This window comes from Mustelus asterias, chromosome 20, assembly GCF_964213995.1.
Source record: "Mustelus asterias chromosome 20, sMusAst1.hap1.1, whole genome shotgun sequence".
In the NCBI taxonomy this organism is placed as follows: domain Eukaryota; kingdom Metazoa; phylum Chordata; class Chondrichthyes; order Carcharhiniformes; family Triakidae; genus Mustelus; species Mustelus asterias.
In genome coordinates this window covers 75,328,202-75,352,251 of record NC_135820.1, presented here as the reverse complement: position 1 = coordinate 75,352,251, position 24,050 = coordinate 75,328,202, and the positions used below count along the sequence as shown (strand labels likewise).

The 24,050-nt window shown below is 39.7% G+C and overlaps 1 protein-coding gene across 7 annotated transcripts in view; it reads right to left on the bottom strand.

Moving 5' to 3' along the window:
- Positions 1-23,963, bottom strand: part of rbm39a (RNA binding motif protein 39a) — a 37,123-nt gene extending 13,160 nt beyond the window's left edge. The window contains exons 1-11 of one of the 7 annotated variants that reach the window (XR_013500313.1): positions 23,595-23,930; positions 17,208-17,277; positions 14,519-14,568; positions 13,557-13,751; positions 12,107-12,124; positions 10,430-10,501; positions 9,274-9,327; positions 7,915-7,977; positions 6,235-6,352; positions 4,434-4,586; positions 1,805-1,942 (exon numbers count right to left, since the gene is read on the bottom strand). Coding sequence is in view for 5 of the 7 variants with exons in the window: in XM_078236873.1 (XP_078092999.1) it covers positions 1,805-1,942; positions 4,434-4,586; positions 6,235-6,352; positions 7,915-7,977; positions 9,274-9,327; positions 10,430-10,501; positions 12,107-12,124; positions 13,557-13,751; positions 14,519-14,568; positions 17,208-17,261 (915 nt within the window). In the remaining 2 variants the exon portion in view is untranslated. Of the gene's footprint in view, positions 1-1,804; positions 1,943-4,433; positions 4,587-6,234; positions 6,353-7,914; positions 7,978-9,273; positions 9,328-10,429; positions 10,502-12,106; positions 12,125-13,556; positions 13,752-14,518; positions 14,569-16,770; positions 16,883-17,207; positions 17,278-23,594 lie in introns of those variants that run through there. The other 6 variants (XM_078236873.1, XR_013500314.1, XM_078236875.1 and 3 more) reach the window with 6 other exon arrangements.
- Positions 23,964-24,050: the final 87 nt, after the last annotated feature.

Below are 24,050 nucleotides of genomic sequence, written 5' to 3'. Positions count from 1 at the left end.
TTGCTCCTTCCTCAGGTGAGTGGAGAGTTGGATTCACAAACACCGCATATATAGTCAGAGACGCAATTGCATGATAATGGTTGGAATGCCAGTCTTTACAGGTACAGACAATGCAAGTGGAGAGGGGGATAATGACAGGTTAAAGAGGTGTGAATTGTCTCAAGCCAGAACAGCTAGTAGGATTTTGCAAGCCCAGGCCAAACGGTGGGGGTTACATGTAGTGTGATATGAACCCAAGTTCCCGATTGAGGCCGTCCTCATGCATGCGGAACTTGGCCATCAGTTTCTGCTCAGCGATTCCGCGTTGTCGAGTGTCTTGAAGGCCGCCTTGAAGAACGCTTACCCGAAGATCGGAAGCTGAATCTCCTTGACTGCTGAAGTCTTCCTCGACAGGAAGGGAACTTTCCTGCCTGGTGATTGTCGCGCGGTTTCCGTTCATCCGTCACCGATGTATCACATCTCGGGACATTCTTTCCTGCAGCGTATGAGATAGACAACGTTGGCCAAGTTGCATGAGTATGTACAGTGTACCTGGTGGGTGGTGTTCTCACGTGATGGTGGTATCCGTGTCGATGATCCAGCACGTCTTGCAAAGGTTGCTGTGGCAGGGTTGTGTGGTGGCATGGTCACTGTTCTCCTGAAGGCTGGGTAGTTTGCTGTGAACAAGGGTCTGTTTTATGGTTGCGCGGTTGTTTGAAAGCAAGCAGTGGGGGTCTGGGGATGGCCTTGGCGAGATGTTCTCCTTCATCGACGACATGTTGAAGGCTCCGAAGATGATGTCGTAGTTTCTTGGCTCCAGGGAAGTACTGGACAATGAAGGATACTCTGTCGGTCGTGTCCCATGTTTGTCTTCCGAGGAGATCTGTGCAGCTTTTCGCTGTGGCGTGTCAGAACTGTCGATCGATGAGTGGATGAACTTTAATGAAGCAGTGGATTTTATACTAATGCTCCACTGAATTATCTTGCCAGATTAAAGCATAATAAAAATTCTCAAATGGAACCCATGCATTCTTCCTCCTTGCTTTTGCTACCAAGTTTTGCCAAATTCTATTTCTTGGAGACACTGACTAATTGTTAGTGATGGTTCTTTAGGCTCTCCGAAGTATTTGAAAAATGGTTGCTGAGTCAAGACGGCAAGTGGCAGTAGTTGAATAAGATTGTGCGCGGTCAGTCTTACTTGCATGGACATCCATACACAATTTCTGGAAGAGCAATCTGTCAAATCAATCGATCTGAAGGCACAGACACACAGTCCTTACATTCATCTGCAGTTTTCGCCGTCGAGTACATACTACCGTTGAGGTGAGCTCAAGTTTTACCTCGGTGATTTTAATCAGGATCTCAAAACAATCCATTTTATGCAATTTAGGCAGCATTCAGATGCCACATTTGACCAATGATCAGGGCTCGATTGCAGTACTACAAAACATACTGAATATGCCATTAAATAGGAGGATATGGGTTTCTTAACAACCCACACAATTATGAGGAAATTGAGGAAAAGCAATTTGAAATGGATTAGTTGTAAGAATGGAAAAATAAGTGAGGATTAAGCATAGTAACTGGCACAAGGGTCATGTCATTAATACAGGCATTGTGCACTGCTATGCAATACTAGCTGTCTGAAAATTCACTGCTCCAATCGCTACTAGATCTTTAATGAGTATGTACCCAGAAGTTTTGCATATACAGATCAAAGTACGCCCTAACAGAACTAATATTTTACCAAGTAGGTAATAGTGAATTCTCTAACTTTACTAAAATCTTGGTAACAAAGTCACTATAAATCGTGTATTATACTTACTCTCCCAAAGGGCTCAAAAATTCCTCTCAACATTTCTTCAGTGATATTGAAATGCAAAGATCCTACATATAGCCTCATTGGTCCTGCCGTGCCTTTCTGAAGGTTGTTAGCGAGGGCTGCAGCTCGGTTCTTCTCAGCCTGTTTCAGATAAACGACTGGAGTTAACCTACTTAGAATTACATAGAATTACCCAAGATAAAGTCAACAATAAGACTGTGGCCAAATTAAGATGAAATTGAGAGCAAGATGTAGACTAATTACAAGAACCACAAGAGGATGCGCTGAGATGAAATGCATGCTGATCAGCTGTTCAGGGAGCTGAAGTTCTCTTTAATATTTTATCATGTTAGTTGTTGACATTTGTAGGGGAAGTGAAACAAACATGAACTTTTCATTTGTTGATGAGATATAGACATCACCAGCATTTATGACCCACCCCTAACTGCTTGTGAGTAGGTGGCACTGACTGCCTTCTTGAACCCCTGTAGTCCATGTGCAGTAGGTACCTCCCTAGTGCTGCTGGGGAGGAATGTTCAGGGTTTTGATCAGGTGACAATGAATGAATGACGATATGCTTCCAAGTCAGGATGAGGTGTGACCTGATGGGGAAACTCGCAAGTAGAGAATATGCCTGAGGTACTAAATGAGTATCTTGCATTTAACGTCTTTACCAAAGATGCCGCTGCCAAAGTCATAGTAAAAGGGGAAGTAATTATGAAACCGGATGAGCTAAAAATTGATAAGGAAGAGGTAGTAGGAAGGCTGCCTGTACTTAAAAGATGCCAAGTTATGAGGCCTGCATTAGATTCACTTGAAGGTATTGAGGAAAAGGGTAGAAACTATTGGGAGCACTGGCCATAATCTTCCAATCCTCTACAGATACAAAGGTTATGTCAGATAGCTGGAGAATTGCCAATGTTGCACACTTGTTCAGAAAGGATGCAAGGATAAGCTCAGCAACTGCAAGCCAGTCAGTTTATTTGAGCAGTAGTAAAGCTTTCACAAAAGGGAGAAAATTAGGTCACTTTAACAAATGCAAATTAAGAAAATGCCAGGTTTGTTAAAGACAACTTGTGTTTAACCAAGTGTTTGATAAGGCAACAGTAAGGGTTGATGGGTAATGTGGCATACGTGGATTTTTAAAGGCGTTTGACACATGTGCTACATGACAAGTTAATACCCAGGGAATAAAAGCAGCATAGATTTGAAGTTGGCTGAATGATAGGATGTTTTGGGATCTGGAGGGAGATATGTTTCTATGGGTTATAGGTAGGCCAAGAAGGTAGGGATATGTTCGGCACAACTTGTGGGGCCGAAGGGCCTGTTTTGTGCTGTAGTTTTTCTATGTTTCTATGCAGTAGGAATTCCATGGGATTATCAGGACCACTGCTTTTCTTGATCTATATTAATGACTTGGGGGTGTTAAGGGATAGGGATTTATAGCAGATAGATGGAGTTGAGATATAAATTGTCCATTGTGTAACTGAAGTGCAGAATAAGCTCAAAACTGAATGACCTGCTCTTGGTTCCCATGTTGGTTATCTTGCAGCCTCTTGCAAAAATTCTTAAGATATACTTTTTATTTAAAAAGTGGACTGAACAGTTCATGTTCGGACAATGACACCAGTGCACCAATCACAGATTACCAACATCTGATAGATTAAACATATTAAATTGGAAAAATTAATTTAATGTTGAAGGTAGCGGGCACACACACAGAATAAAATTGGAAGAAAAAGCTTTGGATACTTCCACTGAAAAAGTGTAACCCCATTAAGTTCATTTCCACAGGCCGTACCCAATTCACCCATCTCTCCCAAGGAAAACTTCCACAAGCTTCTCCCAACTTCAGAATGGCAAACAGTCATTTCTAATAATGACATTACTCACCAAAATGTGATATTTACAGATACATAATTAACATCTTACATTTATATAGTATTTTAAGTGGAGAAAAACATCCCATGGTGTTTCACAGGGGCATGACTAAAAAAATAAGATACCATAGACCAGAACGAAAAATTAGAAAGGTAATAGCTAGGTTTAAGGAGGGAATTGGAGAAGCAAAGGATTTTAGGGAGGGAGTTCTACAATACCTAGACTGCTAAAGAACGTCCACCAGTAAGGGAGCATATGTCAGAGAAACTGCAAGTTGTGGAGTCCGAGGCCGATGAGCTGCTTATAGATGAAGCCTTGGAGGAAATACTGCGGGACTGGGAACCAACATAAATCAACAAGGGCTAGGGGAGTATAACGTAATGCAGGAGGGGACACAGACAGAGCTTTGAGCAGGCTGAAATTTACAGAGTAATGATGTTAATGACTGACAATAGTATATATGGATATCTCAGCAACAGGAAATTTGGAAGGGGGGGGGATCAAGGTAGATTAATGCAACAGTCAGTGAACAATTCATAACTTGGTTAGGAATGTCAGATTGGAGAAATTGAAATAAGAGTTTTGGGACATCTGCTTGGATTGTGGCAACACGTGCAAGAGTCTTGGAGAAAAAAGGATGGTTAGTCGAGGACAGAAAGGTTCTTCGTGGAAAAGATAATTATGAATTCAGCTGACCCTAATGTAATGCAACTTTTAATTTGATGACTGTATTGAAGTAAAATTCTCTTACTTGTGAAGCCTGAACAATAATTGGCACACCAAGCAGCTTCTGCCCAGTCAAACCTATTGCGAGTGGAACAGAGCTCACATCGACAAATTCCACATAAGCAATTCCTTTTGAACGTCTTGAGTTCCTGTCTGATATCATCCTTACATCTCGAACCTGTGCAAACAGAGGTGAAATACTGTTCAATTTAACAACATCAAGTATCAATGAGGATGCTGCACAATGTTTAAAAGTCACTGGACTCTCCATCCAACATTAGACTCTGGATTTTAAAAATGCTCAATCCCCAAGGAAAGTATATTTATAAATGAAACAGAATCGCAGAACAGAACTAGTAGGCGGATGTCTGGCCCCTCAAGCCTGCTCCACCATTCAAGATCATGGCAGAGCTTTTCATAGACTCAACTCCACTTACCCGCCCACTTGCCATAACCCTTAATTCCTTTACTGTTCAAAAATCTATCTACCCTTGCCTTAAAAACATTCAATGAGGTAGCCTCAACTGCTTCACTCGGCAGGGAATTCCAGATTCACAACCCTTTGGATGAAGAAGTTCCTTAACTCAGTTCTAAATCTGCTCCCCCTTACCTTGAGGCCAAGCCCTCTAGTTCTAGTTTCACCTGCCAGTGGAAACAACCTCCCCGTTTTTATCTCATCTATTCCCGTCATAATTTTGTTTCAATAAGATCTCCCCTCAGTCTTCTAAAATTCCTTCTTTGAACAAGCTTTTAGTCATCTTCCCTGGCTTCTCCTTATGTGATTCAGTGTTCCCCTCACCCCCCCTCCCCCATTCTTCGGAATTCCAATGAGTATAGTCCCAGTCTACTCAGTCTCTCTTCATAAACCAATCCTCTCAACTCCGGAATCAATCAAGTGAATTTCCTCTACACCCCCTCCAGTGCCAGTATATCCTTTCTCAAGTAAGGAGACCAAAACTGTACACAGTACTCCAGGTGTGGCCTCACCAACACCTTATGCAGCTGCTACATAACCTCCCTGTTAAATCTAAGCTGCATCTGGCTCCTCGCCACCCCACAAATCTTTTGAATGAACTGAGCAGGTGGGCAGACTATTGCCTCAAACTGCGATCACACCAGACCAAAATCAGCAGCACTGCAAATTCTCAACATTTTTTGAGCACGTGGGTTGCTGTCAGAAACAGCAGCCACTTGATCTCCCGCCCAGCAGCGCAACTTGACTCCAGAGATTATAAACGTCACCATGTATCGGGTTTACAGGTATCCCTACAACTTCTAATGAAGAGTTTCCAAGATCTTTTCTGGCTGTTGCAGTCATCACTGCATTACAACAACTGGGGGGCAGGCAGGGGAAGGTGGAGGAAGACAAGAAATCATCCCTACTGAATTTAAATGCTTCACCATCAACAGAAAGAGCTGTTAATTTACCCTTTGTCCAAAGCCCAAATAATGGTGGGCAGTATATTATACAGATGTAAATTAGCCCCAATGTAACTTGTTCTGCTCTAATAACCATTTGATTATACCCCCACACCAGCATTTCCACAGGCAAAAACCTCGACCAAAGATGCCTGTCAATGTACAGCACATACAATAGAATCATACATAACAATGCAGCATTCATCTTACACTAGAGACTGAATTTATTATTACATAAAGCTTATAGGACAAGAAACTGCCAGTTCTGAAGAAAACAAATCAGAAATGGGAGCAAATGTGTTTAAGATCAAAACTATGCAATATTTTCTCCACTGAATTAAGAAATTCTGGATAAGTATTAAACTCACCCTTTTAATTAGCATAAAGACAAATAACAACGATCCTACCTTTCCCACCGATGAAAAGAATTCCTCCAAGTCTCTCGGTCGAATTCGAGCTGCGAGCTGCATACAGAACACTGTTCGGGCATCTCTTTCTTCAGGTGAAATGTTGTCAATTGGCTCCCTATGACAGTAAACAATGTCTTAGATAGAGATCATTCATTCAAAATACTGTCCAAAGATTGTATCAATGTAAAATTAGCTTCGATACAAGCTTTTACTGTGACCATGCCCAGATTGTAAATTATGCAAATTGTGCATGAGGCGCAAAAACCCAGCCTGCAGATGCAACAGGTGATCAAGGCGGCAAATGGGATGTTGGCCTATATCGCAAGGGGGATAGAATATAAAAGCAGAGATGTCTTGCTGCATCTGTACAGGGCATTGGTGAGGCCGCAGCTGGAATACTGTGTGCAGTATTGGTCCCCTTATTTGCGGAAGGATATATTGGCCTTGGAGGGAGTGCAGAAGGTTCACCAGGTTGATACCAGAGATGAGGGGTGTTGATTATGAGAAGAGACTGAGCAGATTGGGTTTGTATTCGTTGGAATTTAGAAGGCTGAGGGGGGATCTTATAGAGACCTATAAGATAATGAAGGGGTTGGATAGGGTAGAGATGGAGAGATTCTTTCCACTTAGAAAGGAAACTAGAACTAGAGGGCACAGCCTCAAAATAAAGGGGGGTCAGTTTAGGACAGAGTTGAGGAGGAACTTCTTCTCCCAGAGGGTGGTGAATCTCTGGAATTCTCTGCCCACTGAAGTTGTGGAGGCTACCTCGTTGAATATGTTTAAATCACGGATAGATAGATTCCTGATCAGTAAGGGAATTAGGGGTTATAGGGATCAGGCGGGTAAGTGGAACTGATCCACTTCAGATCAGCCATGATCTTATTGAATGGCGGGGCAGGTTTGAGGGGCTAGATGGCCTACTCCTGCTCCTATTTCTTATGTTCTTATGTATTTCTGGTAACAATGTGAAGAAACCAAGCCAAACAAACCGCAACAGTCAGTTTAGCAGGTTTCAAAACTCAACATCAGTAAGCTGCCCTGCCACATGTGCAGCTAGCAGGTACACTGATGCATCATTAAATGTCCCCAAAGTGGCTTAACATAGAACATAGAAACCCTACAGTGCAGAAGGAGGCCATTCGGCCCATCGAGTCCGCACCGACCACAACCCCACCCAGGCCCTACCCCCACATATTTACCCGCTAACTACACATCTCAGGGACAATTTTTAACCTGGCCAATCAACCTAACCCGCACATCTTTGGACTGTGGGAGGAAACCGGAGTACCCGGAGGAAACCCACGCAGACACGAGGAGAATGTGCAAACTCCACACAGACAGTGACCCGAGCCGGGAATCGAACCCAGGACCCTGGAGCTGTGAAGCAGCAGTGCTAACCACTGTGCTACCGTGCCGCCCAACCTTGGTTCAAGGGAAGAACAGGACTAAAGCTGACAGGCTGGCATATTCATGCTGCTGAGACAAACTGGCTTTCTAAAATTCTATTCTTAAAAGCCAGAATGAAACAAAATTACACAGAAAACAAATCTGGTAAATGTACTGTATAAAAGTGGTACATTTAAAAAAACAATAATAAATTGGAATAAAAGACAGGAGTATATTAGGAGTTAATGTGCCAGTAGCACTCCCAATTTCAACGCCATTATCCCAACAAACCTCATCTCCAAACTCTGTGACCTGGAGCTCGGCTCCTCCCTCTGTGACTGGTTCCTCGAATTCCTAACCCAGAGACCGCAATCAGTAAGAATAGGTAACAACACATTTTCCACGATTATCCTCAACATCACTGCCCCCTAAGGCTGTTCTGTCAGCCCCTTACTATACTTCTTACACACTTATGACCATGTGGCCAAATTCTGCTCCAACTCCATCTTCAAGTTTGCTGATACATCACTGTAGTGGGTCAGATCTCAAGCAAACAATGACAAGATGGAGCACAGAAGAGAGAGAATCAGGTGAAATGGTGCTACGACAATAATCTTTCCTTCAATGTCAGTAAAACGAAGGAGATAGTTATCAGGAAGCGTAGTGGAATACATGCCCCCGTCTACAGCAACAGTGATGAAGTGAAGATGGTAAAGAACTTCAGGTTTCTGGGTGTTCAGATCACCAATCTGTCCTGGTCCCTCCAGCCAACGCTGTAGTTAAGAAAGCCCCAATACCTCTACTTTCTCAGAAGGCCAAGTAAATTCAGCATGTCCACTACGACTCTCACCAACTTTTACAGATGCACCATAGAAAGCATTCTTTCTGGATGTATCACAGTTTGGTATGGCTCCTGCTCTGACCAAGACCGCAAGAAACTACAAGTAATTGCCCAGTCCATCACGCACACCAGCCTCCCATCCACTGACTCCGTCTATACTTCTCGCTGCCTCAGAAAAACAACCAACATAATCAAGGACCCCACTCACCCCGGATATGCTCTCTTCCATCATCTTTCATTGGGGAAAAAGGTACAAAAGTCTGAAAACATGTACTAACTGACTCAAGAACAGTTTCTTCCCTGCCACTATCAGACTTTAGAATGGACCTACCATATATTAAGTTGATCTTTCTCTACACCCTAGTTTTGACTGTAACACTACATTCTGCGCACACTCATTTCCTTCCCTATGTATTCTATGAACGGTATGCTTTGCCTGTATAGCGCACACGAAACAATACTTTTCACTGTATACAAATACATGTGACAATAAATCAAATCAAATTTAAAGAATACTGCAGAATACAGTAGTCACATACAGAAAGAACTGATAGCAAAGTCCACCAGGCATATCCTTGGTCACATTAATTGCAACCGATTTTGAGGCGTTAACCAACCCAAAAATACAACGACCCAATTCAAAACAAAAATCTTAAATTGAATGTAAATCAGACTGATTGGCTCTTGCCAGTTTGCAATGATTAACAAAAGCACTACCTCTACAAGACATGCAATTTTGTAAACATGTACAAGTCTAATTAGCATTTTAAAAATTCCATTAATGTTGTTTCTTGCATCCAAGGTGTTACCTTATTGGACTTTTATCCTTTTTATGTGGGCTTCTGCTTCGGGAGCGCCTTCGACTTTGAAATGAAAGAAAACACAAGAACAAATTAGTACATATTGAGGGAACTACCAAAAGCAATAATTAATAAATTCCTCGAGATATGCAAGCGGTTTAATTGTTTTAATAAACAGCTGCAATGTAAATCCAAGTCCTGGCAAGTTTCCAAGAAAGAGCCAAGTATATTTCTGAAAGTCTCAGCTCAGATCCATCTATTCTACTGTAAAAACTAGTTGACAATTTACTGTCTCAAGCTCTGTAAAGTTAAATTTGTACATTCAGGATTAATTCCAGATTGTTGGAATTAAAACCATCCACTAAGGGGTCACAAGCCTTGTATAATACCAAATTATTTCCATCATCAGTCGCAGGAAACATGTTACAGGGGAAAAAAATCCAGCTATAGTTTGAGTCTGGAGGGAATTACCAAAAGCTATAACGAATAAATTCACCGTTTTAATAAATAGACAGCTGCAGTGTAAATCAGGTGCTGGCAAGATTCTATTGTTGAAATGGATTAAATATTTTGATACATAGAATATGACTGCTACTTTCACCTGAACAAAGATTACTTTGAGAAAATGAACAACTCAACAATTTAATTTTCTGAACAAGTTACAAACTTAGAGAACAGGTAAAATGATAGTTGGGAATTAACTAAGCTGCGCAAGAGGGCAGGGTATGGTATAGACAGCTCAAGTACAGCAGGGTTCATGTCTAACAAATTGAGGAAAAGCTGGTAACAAAAAAGGGTTTTGAAAACTATTGCCAGATATATTTTCTAGACACTGGAATGAACAGATGAATGTCAATGATCTTTCCAACTCCTATACTTCCCTGTGTTCTTGTCAGTTAGGTTAACTGCGAGATCGCTAAATTAAAAACCACAAACTAATTTTCAAGTTTTAAATCTGTGTGTTAGATTCTGGAAAAAAAAACTTCAAAACTTGTTTTAAAACATTTAAATACATACCATCAATTGTTGAAGCCATCAACAGGAGTTTGAAAAAGAGACTGGTGGGGCATATTTCTGGAGTGCTTCTTATATTTAGTTACAAAAAGTAATGGACCAGTTTGTCATTTTAAATAGGACTCCTAGCCAATACAATTTAATAACACACCTTATTTTGATACCGGGTTGCATGCCAATCTTCCCTCTGCTGCTGCTACCACTGCTGAATTTTGGACCAGAACTAGAATTAAAAGATGAGACAAAGCCCATTATAGCTACAAGACACATCAGCCAGCAGGCTTTGAATAGGGTTGAGATGCATCAATAAGTTTTACATGACAAAATGACAGCCTGAATGTTAGCTTTACAATAGTGAAAAGTGATATAAAACCTTCTTACAATGGATGCAGCAAGTCGAACTTTAGCCACCAGTTAAAGATTTGCTTCCCCCATCTATTCTGTTATTATTGTGCCAAGGATTGACTACCCTAATTCCATCTCAGTTATAGGCTTTCAGATCTATGGTTTACCATATGCACATACAATTATTACTTACAATGTAAATTTAAATTATGAAAGGCAAGTCATTTTGGCTAATCTCACACAAAATGAATCCCAAATCGAAAGGATGCAGATGAAAATCATTCAAAGCAGTCAAAACACAGCGAGGGGTAAACACACACATACGTAGGCCACTATAGAAAGTTAATGGGCACAATATAAGCTGCGTGAGTTACAAACGTTTTGAACAATGTAAAACAATAAAATCTATTTTTTAAGGTGGTCCATCTAATTATGCAAAAGCAAAATGCATTTGATTTTATTTTGTGGATTCTAAAAGAAGTCAAAGTTGGAAATGGGCTTAAAACCATAGCCAATATTCAACGCGCAACTTTTAAGCTATTAGTAAAGGTACGTTACAAGGACAATTTGTCCTCAACACCCATTCTCAAAATAATCACATCGGAATCGAGCATAAAGCGTGGAGAAAGGGAAAAAATAAAACCGAGGTAACAATCCAGCATCTATGCATGCATGTCCACTCAGCCCTGTGTCTACCCACTATATGCAAGCTACAGGTTTTTCACTAGACAATTAGTAAATTCTTTTACAAATGCCGCTCTGCAAAAAGTGTTTTCTGTGAGTGGGGGGAAATGCCTCAATTCTAAAGGCTATGCAAATTGCAATTACAGAAATTCTTCACAGTGCAAAATTAGTCAACCATTTAAGATAGTTGCACATCAACTTAAATGTTGAAAAGGAGTGTGCCAAAATGAGTGTCTTCTGTTTTAAAATACACCATTAAAGGAATGAAACTTCATTCTAAACAGAATGGCAATTAAATGCACAGGAAGACTCTTTAGATGCAAAAATGGTAAACATGCCTTCTTCAGTGAGGTGTTGTGCAGAAGGTGAGAAAGGAGAGCAGGAAGGAAGAAGCAACCAAGAGGTCACTAGCTGGCTGAAATTTTGATCAAACTTTTAAGTTTCCGAGTCATTTAGACAGTCAATATATGAATGGGAGTGTTTTATCCATTACCAGAGCTTAAGAATGGGATGATGAGCAATATCAAATTCTGACATTTAAACTATTCAAAACATTTTAAAATATATGGTATTTGCAATGTTTGCGGACAGATTCATGCCCATTTCAAAAGAACAGAACCACATGAAAGATTGTCAGATCAAGTTTGAGAAGCATGTGTTATTAACGTAAAATTGATAATTAACACAATGATGTCACAACATACTATCCTCCTTCTCACAAGCTGAAGGTTAAAAACAGCTAGCAGTTTTGACCAAGAGTATAATTGTAGGGATTAGAAATAACACTACAAATACTTACATAAGTCGCTTCTCCAAACTAAGCAGGTAGAGATGGCAGAAAGAATTTACATGAGTACACACTCAACTTCTAAAGCATCAGCAATTCCACTGTTTGACTGAGGTCAGTTTAAACTATTACTACTTGCGCAAGCATTGATTATCCTCAAAAGCCATCTTGTGGCTAACACAGGAACACGCTGCCAACTCGTGAACTGCAGGTGCAATTAGAATGGAACAGCGTTTTCTCAGAACTGATTTCATAATGGAATCCAAGAACAATCTTCAATTATTTCTGAAGTTTAAAGAAAACCTTTACAAAGTTGAAAATGTATACCATACCAGTACCATATTAGAACATCAGGATTAGAAGCTGCACCAAGAGCAGAGAAATAGATTAAAAATACCCCACACTTAACACTTTTACTCTTGCTAGGCCCTGGTTTTAACTCTCAATTGCCACACAAAAATAATTCCCAATTAGCCAACTCTTATTAGCTGTCTGTGTTACTAAGGCTGTTCAGACTGGTGTAGATTTCTGGCAAGATTGCATTTTTAAAAATTGCCCATCACTAATCATAAAAGATATGCCCTTCAATTAAAAGCAATTATGGTTAGTTTTTTTGCCCCAAAAGTGACTGTGAAGGGAATAAAAGATGGCATCAAGATTCGATCCACTCAGAGCATGTTAGTACACTAGGTTGCAATATATCAAGCACAAGACATTCAATAATTTAATGGAACAGCAGATATAGAGATAGCTAGCAAAGAGTCAGGATGGAAACAAATGGATTACACATTAACTATATCCATGTAGGAGGATGGGTAACAGTGGCAGGAATTTTCACCTCTGCCAGAGATCCGCTGAAATGCAGAGTGGATGTTAACCACTACAGCTATGTTTTGATTCATAAATTTTGGCCCTGTATTAACAAAGGAATTAAAACATTTACTTGTATAATACAAAAAATATCCTGAAAGGGTATCTACAGTATTCCACCCATCACAAATTTGCTCTGGCTTGGTGTAGACATGCTAAACAAAATGGCCTCAAACCAATTTCGGATCCAGTACAAATTTGTAATATACTATTACCTATAGTACAGGATGTGAACACTTTGTTACGCTTGGAACCTACTCTTCAAGCATTCCTATCCAATTCTGTAGCTGGAAATTATTTTTGCAGTATTTAAATTTGGTAAATACAGGTTAGCTAAGGTGTCAAAGGAAAATTCTGCAGATGTTGCAAGTCTTAAATAAAAACAGAGAATGCTAAAAATACACATATCAGGCAGCATCTGTAGAGACAGAAAGCGTTAGCCTTTCATGTTGACAAACGCCCACAGGTCCACTCATAAAAGGTAATCAACCTCAAAGGTTAACTGTTGCACTCAGATGCTGCCTGACCCACTGAGTACTTCCAGCATCTTTGGCATATAGAGAAGATTTCAAAGAGTGAAAAGTTAACATACAATGGGCTCCTATAGCGGCCTCTTTCTACCCTCCGGCGGTCCTTGCTTCGACTGCGACGATGTTCTCTGCTCTTGCTGCTCTTTCTCTCTCTGCTCCTGCTTCTCCTCCTGTCCCGCTCTTTGCTGCGCCTGCGCTCTTTGCTTCTGCTTCTTTTCCTTTCACGACTATGACTGCGACTTCGGCTCTTCTTTTTCCTGAGGAAACAATGTAAGTGACGTCATGTAGCCATATAATTCAGTAGCTGCTGATTGTATTACTATTAATTCAATGATTAAAGAGAAGTGTAGACATCAGCATCAGAAACACCATTTGCTATCAATGCACCAAGCAAGGCTTTTGACATGATCAGCCAATTCAGTCCGTAAAAGCTGCTGCCCAGATCTGGCTTCAATTTTTGAAATGTCCAACTAATATTTTACAGGTAGAGGTTCAGCTCCATGGTACTAATACTACTGCAATTAAAGCTATTCTGAATGTTATAGTAATTGCAGTGTTCTACTAACAACTAAAGTTTACCAAATTTTGATCTATGGGAAAGATGACCAATACAGTAGTTTCTTTAAAAAAACATATGGATGTAGACCATCATTTTCAGTGCCAGGGCATAAAGGCTTAAAGGCCCAGAAGTCTTCATCTCCAAAATTGGACACTATGGAAGGGTGAGAGCATTTTGCATCCAATTCCTGCATGAAGGCTTTATTCCAAAAGCTCTTGCACGCTGTTCTTTAAGAGGAAACCCTCTGCTTAAGATTTCTCCAGTTTTTAAAAGCATCAGATGAAAATAGTATAAAACATCTCATCTGCTCTTAAAAAACTGAACTAAAACGGCACAAATCATATTTTGTATTAACCCTAGTGAAACATTTCAAAATAGAAACATGATCACTTTATCGGACTTGGATTGTATTTTAAAATTTTTGCCATTATTTTAATGCAAGGCTTTTCACAATAATGTACTTACTTTTTACTACGCTCCTCTTGTCCATTGGCTTTGCTCGATTTGTTCTCATCCTAGGCAGGTCGACAGAAGAACATCAGAATGACGAAGGGGAAACATTTTGCAAGTCGTGAGGGGAAGGGAAGAGGGAATAAGAAAATATAGAACATAATGATTTAAAAAAATATTACAAAAATAGAAACTCTAAAGTTTCTTTGAAACGGACCCTTCTATAGACATTATATTTTATTAATTACATAATTTATAAATTAGGAATTTAGGAAGATAGGAGATAATCTTGCTGCTACTGACACACCGATCAGTACCAGTGCTAAAAGTGTGCCTAAGACATGTGTGGCTGTGTTAGCTGTAAGCCACAGTTGATTTCCTGCGACCAGTCCTGTTCCTCACGTCTTCGCCCATTTGTGCTGGAAGGGTGCGACTGTAAGAGCTTGAAGTCACCTCTCTCACACATCTCGCCCTGAAGCAAACAGGGAATCACACCTCTTAGTAACGCCGATTCCCAAGAAATCTGAAGTCTTCAATAATCCACCAGTTCAGCCTAATCATTCCCTAAATGTGGTCCTGTTTACACAGGGAACATTATTTATATTAAACCAGGTAAAATGAAAGAAACACTATTCAAACACAATCCAACTATTTTGCAGCGGCAAAGCTTGACGTATCACATCACAATCTATTTATTTTTCAAAATACTAGCCTTTTTAAAAAATTGCACCACAGAAACATTCATGAGGTTTATTAAAAACGCACATGGACTTAATTATGTGCACAGTGAAGATTCTTGTTAATTTAAATTTAGTCAAAAACTATTGTAAAACTCATGTTTCTTTTAAAATGACCCCCCCCTCCCCCCGCCACAATATGCTGGCAGCATGTGTTCCACAGTATAAGCTCCTTGCAAAGTTTAAGTTTTATGGTAATTCTGAAAGCATACAAATTAAAATGATCTGTCACCAGCACTAAACTCTACATTACTGTATTCATGTGACAGATGCACTTTTAGATGCCACTTCTCACTAAAGGCAATCATAAATGACCAGAGTTAAACTCAGTAGCACTGCAGAGGAAGCATGCTTTCTGATTGTACTGCAAAAGCATTTTACTTAAAAGCTTCCAGCAAAAATAAATTATCAAGTGTCTGTCAGCACTTTTCATGGTAGATTTAGAAAGGTTCCCCCCCTTACCCCTCCATGTATGTGTAGTGTGACATAAATAACATTCTGTATAGCAAAGTTATGCAATTTGCAGAAGGACCGTCAAGCCTTGAGCTAGTCAAAACAAAATATTGTGTTAGAACAGATGAAAGACGTTATGCATTTGTTCTGTAGTTTGTAGAGTCTGTTTCAGACACACTTTTCATGTGCATCTACATTTATCCCACTTCGTTCAGCGAAACACCAATCGGATGCAGCAAGCGCTCTACCTACTGGCACAAATTGCCTAAAATTTACCTTCAGGCCTCAAAGTTAGATGAATTACTTTTTGTAGCCTTACACAGGCTGTATTATAAAATTTACTGAAGAACAGGCAACAAGAAGCCCAGCTATCACAATACTAATTTATCTCATTATGTTCCTTTGTCTTAATATCCTGAGAAGAGCCTGCACAATGAATCAATCAATTTAGCTCAGAATTTAACTATTTTTTAAAAATACCACAACAAAATGGTATTTCAACTACATTCTGCTTTATTAACAATCGGGATGAACTCTGAGTCTTTGCAGGCCACCCAAAACTCTACGGTTAAGCTTCCAGCTGCTTCGGCTGCAGCAAAGGCATGATCAAAAGATGGGGAATCTCAAAATAATTTAGTGGAACAAATACATTAGCGTCTATCTTCTGGACAATGGCTCTAGCCCATATTCTGGAATCATTTATTTGAAGTTATCAACTGCATAATTGAGGTTCAATGGCCCACCACTTGAGCTTCCTACGCCCAGCCTGCATGAGACTGCAAAACCAGCCATTTTGTAAGCTTCCAATCGTGAATCTTGATTTCTCTGTGTAAACAGGGCCGTGTTTTCTGTAGAACTTTATTCTATCAATAGTATAAATGCATTACATACAGTGAAAGTAAAATTTAACAGATCAATATAGTTTACGTTTAGGTTCTGTGAAACTTTTTTTGCATGCAGAATATTAGTTTCTCTTCTAAAACCTCTAAATAATGGATTTTTTTGTTGTTGTTTACAATTCATCTACTCTTTGATACTACAATGCAATAAGTTTACTGTTTAAAACCGTACTTTCACCTTGTTGCTATACCAAAGAATAGGCCATCTTTTCTTGGGCTTTGGGTTTTTACCCAGGGTACCACAGAACAGCGATACTTCACGCAATTACTACCTTATTGTTTGATAGTTCAGACTGGAATCAAAGCTGTATTCATGGTAGTAGAGATGTGATATCACTAGGCAAGTCTACAAAAAGAGATAGATGGGCATTTATTCATCACTCTAATCGAAACTACTGCAAAAAAAGATCTCATTTCTAGTTGCAGAACCAGCTCAACAGTAAAGAAAAACTTTACTTAAATGTAGTGAAATATCTGTATTCTATATGCAGTAAATATTAAAATGAAAGGGTTATGGAACTGTGATATTCAATGAGTATAGCACAGCAGTAGTTTCATAAATGGTGCTATATTGTTCTGTATTTTATGACCTGTGTGAGTGCCATTGCTCCTCACCTCCTTCCTGTAAGGTGCCTCGAGCATTGCTTCGATATCCAAGTCATCTGCCATCTTTTCTGATTGCCACCTGAAAAACACACAACAGAAGCAGGGACAATTAAGAATACAGTAGTAGTTTTGAATCAGAATGTCTTCTAAACAGGTTATAATTAAAATGACTAATGTTCTACCTAATTGCTTAGCTAAAATCTACCCACTTTTCTTCCTCATCTTGTAACACTTCACAGCAAACTGTATTTTTTTTTAGAACATCAGTACCTTGCTTTGGGAGGGATTGGCGAAAGGATAAATCCTCAGTAAGTAACATTTATGAAATAGTCCAAACAGCTAACTGGAGCTTTCTCCTTGTATCTATTTTAATATCTGGATGTGCAGGTTGCAAAATAAGCTGCTAGGTCTTTTATGAAATACATTTCCAGAAGTTTATTAGGACAACCAGACAAATTACTTCGCAGCTAAGTTGGTAGAATTTCAAATCTTGCTATTTGATTTCCCTGATGAGCAAATAATTTATGCATGCCTTCACTAAAAGGTACAACGATGAGAATTAAATTTGAGGAATAAATTTAGTGTTTTAATATTTTGGTGTGTCAATGCATATTCATTGAAGATTCTATTTAAATGAACAGTGGTAAAGCTTTCCCCATGTGAAAACTTTAGTAGAATGTTTTAAGAAATCTCCTGTTTACACAGACAATGCCATTGGTGTCCTTAAGAATCTCAGAAGTAGCTTTCAGACAAAAGCTGTAAAAGTCACAAATAAAAGTATCAGATGTGGCACACAAAAATTAGACATGTTCAGCAATACCAGAACAGTCTAAGTCAATAAATACTGTTTTACATAAACTACTTCATTTACAGCATGGTCCAGAAAATTCAGTTACAAAAGATCACTTTCAACTGTACTAGATACAATTAAAATGATTTAAATAGGAGACTGCTTAGATTAAAAATTGAATACTTTGGAATACAAAGCCTTCGTTAAAGCAGCCTTTTTTGAAATACATCTTTTGCTTTGTTGATTTTTTTGTTTTTTTAGTAGTACCTCATTCTCATGGTCAGTCAGACCAACCAGGAACAATGACAAATGTATGGAGGCTAAAACATCTGCAGGAAAATGCATTACGTTTTCTGGTTATGAAGATTTACTTCAAAACCATCACTCTGTAGCACAGTACAGGTCATCATGGTGTGGGGTCAGCTGAACACTAAACCATGATGGTTCCAGCAAGGCCACAGATTTTTTTCCCCCTTAAGTCAGGAACTACAAAATTAAATCCCTGAGATTTAAATAAGGAAAAGTAATCAAGTCATAACTAATCTGTTTCAGCATGGTGAAAGTTAACACATGCTAGATTTCTCCAGGTTCAAGTTGTTGAAGCAAGATTCTATATTTCATGCAACTTGGCCATTTATCCTGTTCATTTACTCACCATGTTTCATTGATAAAACAAGCACTGTTAAAAGTGCTGCAGCAAAATATATACCCAAGCTGATATTTTTACTTTAAAAATACAAAAAATTACCCGTTTCATGCAGTTAGTCTTGGGATAATTTTACTTTAGGCTGAAATTTAAAAATTCAGCGTATTAATACAAAATGCTTTAAATGGTTGTTCAGGATCTGTCATTTCCATTTAGTCTCAAATTTTTACCCATTGCTTCTCTATCTGACATCCCAGTATTATTTTAATTTTTTTTTCATCCAAACTCTTCAAAACTCCTGCTTACTTGTACATTAGGGAAACAATGCACAGTAGTAAGAAACTGGCTGATTTGTACAAAGACTGCTTCTTAAAACAGAAAAATAACTGATTCCAAAGCTGGCCATTTACAGCAGGAGGAACTGTTTTTCGGAATAGTTTTACAATGTATGGAAAAATACAACCCGCCTCGTGGACAAAGAAATTGCAGAAAAATTGACATGAAATTTGATGGTTACATAATTTCTATCACAGATTTGGCAGTGAAGGCGTAGCAACAATTAGGGCTCCATCCTTCAAATATAGGGACATATAATATTGTAGATTTTTTGAGGGGTTTGTTAGCAGTCCGTAGAAAATCAGCCCTCCTTTTTCAACAACACTGGAGAATCTGCAACACACAGGTACAAAATGATTCTTTTTACAATTGCACATGACATTCTTCTTCAGCAAAGTAGATAGTACTCCCAGCCCCACAACTATCTGACATCCACTAGTTCACAGTTTACTTCCATGGTATCTTCTTTCTTGACAGAATTTGATTCCATCAGGATTTCAGTTACATTAATTTTTCAATTGCATATATACACTGCCTGATGCATCATCTTTGCACAATTTAGATTTCTACAAAAAACAAAAAAACATATTTCCTCCAACTGTGGTGCTGGCCTTCAGAGAAAATTCACCAATTTTATTCTTAGGAGCCATTAAAACTGGATAATTAGATCCACAGAATGGTGATCTACAACAAATATCGTGGGAAAGTCACACAATTCTTCTTGTGGACCTTCCTACCCAAAACTGAAAATTGTTCAATAAATCAGCATAATTGCTCCATTTATGACAACACAAAAAAGTGATGGAAGGGAAATCAGTGTTGGCTGTGCAAATTCATTTAACCTTATAGGCATACAATCTTCATTAGGAAATGAGAGAGGCAATCCTGCTCCTAGAATTTGTACAAACGTGCTGATACAGTATTGGTGCCTTGTTAAATATTCTTCAAAGACATCAGAAAGACTGTTCACATCACGGATTGGACAACTAATTTCTGAAGATAGAAAAATGGAAAGTTACATTTGACATAATAAATTATTTTCCTTAAGTACATTGATCATTTGCGCCCTATCTCGTAGAATTAGTTGTCCTGAAGTAGCCAGCCTCAATTGAAGTCAAAAATAAGAACAGAAATAAAAGTAAATTTTACCTGACCAATTAATGGATCTATTTGGTTAGCTTTTCCATCTGACAAGTTTGTTAATTTACCCAAAATCTATCAAAAAGAAAAGCCTATTAGCATAATGACATTTAGCAGGAGTAAACAGCAGCAAAACTGGTATTCAAAGTAGTTGGTATGATACAAAACCAGTACACCTCCCCTAAAAGGCAATGCTGCCACAACTGAGTTAAGAGACAGTATCAAGTTAAAAGAAAAGAATTCCATAAAGGCAAAAGAAAAGTGAAAATCCTGTTGGCTAAGAGCACTATTAAAGGAATCATGGGAATACAAAGAAAGTAGCTGGTACAAAAAGGAAATATGAAAAGTTGCAAGGGATATTAAGCCAACAGCAAATATTTCTAAAAAGGCTTTTGAGTGGAAAGGAGAGAGTCCTGAATGCAGGCAAAATCAGGGTCTGGAGTCACAAGTAAGCCAGACTAGACATGGGTGGCTGATTTCCTTCCCTAAAAGATAGTGAACCAGGTGGGGTTTTACAACAATCGACAATGGTTTCATGGGCAGCATTAGACTTTTAATTCCAGATTTTTATTGAATTCAAAGTTGACGATATGTCATGGCGGGTTTCAAATGCAGGTCCGCAGAGCATTACCCTGGGTCTCTGGAAGTGTGAAGTCACCCAGTTTTGACTAAGATAGGTAGTTTGGACTATTTCCTAATAGTGGCAGAGTAGGAACCGTGAAGGAGTAAAGGGGTTTATGCATAATGTACACAGGTCAGTGAAAGATAATGCAAAAGGCCAATGGAACATTGACCTCAAGGGGGCTGGAATACGAAGAGGGGAAAGTGATTTTCAATTGTAGAGACTTGGTGAGACCAAAATCTGGTGTACCATGTTCAATGTTGAGCACCACACCTCAGGAAAGATACGGAAATAAAAGATTAAAAAGCCAATTCACCAGAATGAAACCGGGTTTTAAAAGGTCAACAATGAACAGGTTGCACAAACTTGGGACTGCATTCTACTGAGTTTGGATAGTTTGTTTTCTCCTGGAAGAAAATGCAGAACAAGGGGACATAATAACAGGGCTATTTAGGAGTGGATACACCCTTTGATACAATGGTACTAAAATCTTGATCACACTAACCCCAAATTATCACGGATGCAGAAACAATTAAAATTTTACATTTTGGTTTTTTTGAGACAGGCAATAAGGGATAGGGAACAAAGACAGGTAGTTGGAGATGAGATACAGATTAGTTACTACCTGATTGAATGGCAGAACAAGCTTGAAGGTAGAATATCATACTCCTGTTCCTTTTTTCCCTGTTACAGGAACCAAGTATGATACTTACAGGAAGGCGTATGCAAGATTGGATTTAAAATAATTAGCATAAATTGCACAATAGCATAGTGTGCTCCTGAAGTGAAACTACCACAATCACAGAATGCCTGGGAATTAGTTTGGGGCTTCTGTTTGGTTCTTGGGGAGCTTAATTTGGGTCAGGGCTGGTCTGCCCCATCCATGACTTTACATCAAAGGGCACCAGGCCAGAAAATATGATGGCCGAGTTGAGGCACAGAAATGCCACAATCTGATAAAATAATGGAACATGGACTCAATGGTCTAGGTTTGCTCCTGTCGTGCAAAATGGCTCAAAATTTCACATGCTATTCTATCAGTTTAGTAGCACTTGCATGCCCCAAAGTAGATTTGCCAAAACAATTACTTTTCAAACTATACATGCCTTAATGTGCTATTTTCAATAACGACACATACTTCAACCCTTGGCGATGGTGAATGGGAATCTACACCAATCTAAACACAATCTGAAATTTGATGTAAAGCTAGGAGTTGTTCATAATTAACACATTAAATCACCACAGAACTGTTTCTTCAAAATGGAAGAAATATAATTAGCTAATCTAAACATACTTAAGGCACCAGACAAAGCTCAAATCTAAATCCAAAATGAGCTTTCAATTAACTGAACCTTGTAGTGTTATAATGGATCCTCAGGATTGAGACCTTGGAACTAGTGTCTTAAGTCTTGAGAACATGAATGAACAGAACTGATAAAATAAAATGGCTCTCCCTCCTCCACATAGAATGACAGCTAGTGTGCAACCTTAAGGGTTGTAACTCATGTCACTTTACAGCCTTCAGTGTTTACTGGCTAAAGTATGAAGAGAACCTGTAACAATCCTTTTCTAAAAAAACTGTGCCTCCTTTCAAAACAAAAATACATTGACTATTTAATAGAATCATGAGATGAGGGGAAAAAATCTTCACTTAAAGGGTAGTGAATCTGTGGAAATGTCTACTATGGGGGGGGGGGGGGGAGAAGAAGAGAACCAGGATTTTTTTTATTCGTTCATGGGACATGGGTGTTGCTGGCTGGCCAGCATCTATTGCCCATCCCTAGTTGTTTGAGGACAGTTGAGAGTCAACCACATTGCTTTGGCTCTGGAGTCACATGTTGGCCAGACCAGGTAAGGAGGGCCGATTTCCTTCCCTCCAGGACATTAATTAAGCAGATGGGGGGGGGTTCCAACAATCGACAGTAGTTTCATAGTCATCAGTAGATTCTTAATTCCAGATTTTTTTAAAATTGAATTAAAATTCCACCAGCTGCCGTGGTGGGATTGAACCAGTGTTCCCAGAACATGAGCTGAGTTTCTGGATTAATAGTCTAGAGATAATACCCATAGGCCATCGCCTCCCCATTAATTGAATATGATCAGCCATGATCAAAATGACTGGCAGAGCTGGCTCGAAGGGACGAATGGCCTACTCCTATTTTCTATCCCCGACAACCAAAACAAAATGAAGCCTTCTTGTAGGCGCCAATGTCCTAGCCCTGAACATGGTGATCTATTTTCACATGGAGCCGTACCAGGTCTGAACATTGCTATTCATAGTGCCATTCCCCTACCCTATCCCCCACATATTTATCCTCTTTATTTTTAAAAAGTGCTTGCTCTCTCAATTTATAGGGGGATATTCAATACCTGGGAAAGCCCTAAGAGAAAGTCTCCACTTGGTTATTCTGGGGCTTACACGCTTTGGAAATGATTTTAGATTTGATTTCAGGTGACGTGTCGTTAATTTCGTGGGGTTGTTTTCGTAAAAGGAGTGAAGGCCCTTCGCCAGCTTCGGGGTGGAGAGGGGAGGCCGAGAGAGGAGGATGATCAAACTTATTGCGCATTAATGTGGGGAACTCACTCCCACCCCCAGTGTGTTGCATAATAACTTCGACATCTCTGCGAGTTAAGAGGCAGGCTCCCTCATTTTCTTAAATCTGACCGCTAAAAACCTCGGCTCCGACCGCCTGCGGTTTGAAAATAATAAAATCCATCAAGAAGCAGCTTGGGTTTTCCTGGCTGCTCGATGCGGCCGCCGGTCTCCTGACCCGCACCCGTTCAAATAACACGCGGCCTCCGGGGGGGGGGGGGGGAAGGTCGGTGATTAAAAATAAACCGTGGTCGGGGAAATAAATTTACCTTAAAATATAACAGTGTGCGAATCCGGTCGGATCTGAACGTTGGCGCCTTTCTCCGCGACCTAAAGCTGATCCTTCTCCTCCCAATCCCTGGGTTTCGGGCCTCGCTGTTCCGGCTCCTCTTCCGCCCTTAGGCCTCGCTCTCTTTTGGAGATATATTTATATACAGAATATTAAAATCGGATCTGCGAGGCGAATTAGCTGTTTGAGATGTTTTCCTCTACAGAAGCGAGTTTCTCTGAGTGAAATGTGCGCAGTATGTGTGTTTGTGGGTGCGCGGCTACTCTCCGTCCCCTGTTCACGGACACATGAACAAACAGAGCAGCTCGAGCGCTCCGAGACACAACAAAATGGCGCCGGTTCCGTCCCCGCCCGCCAGCCAGCGCCGCACGGGGTTTCCCAGTGACGCCGACCGCGCAGGGGCCCTCGAGTCACGGCGCGCTGCGCGCCCCACCCC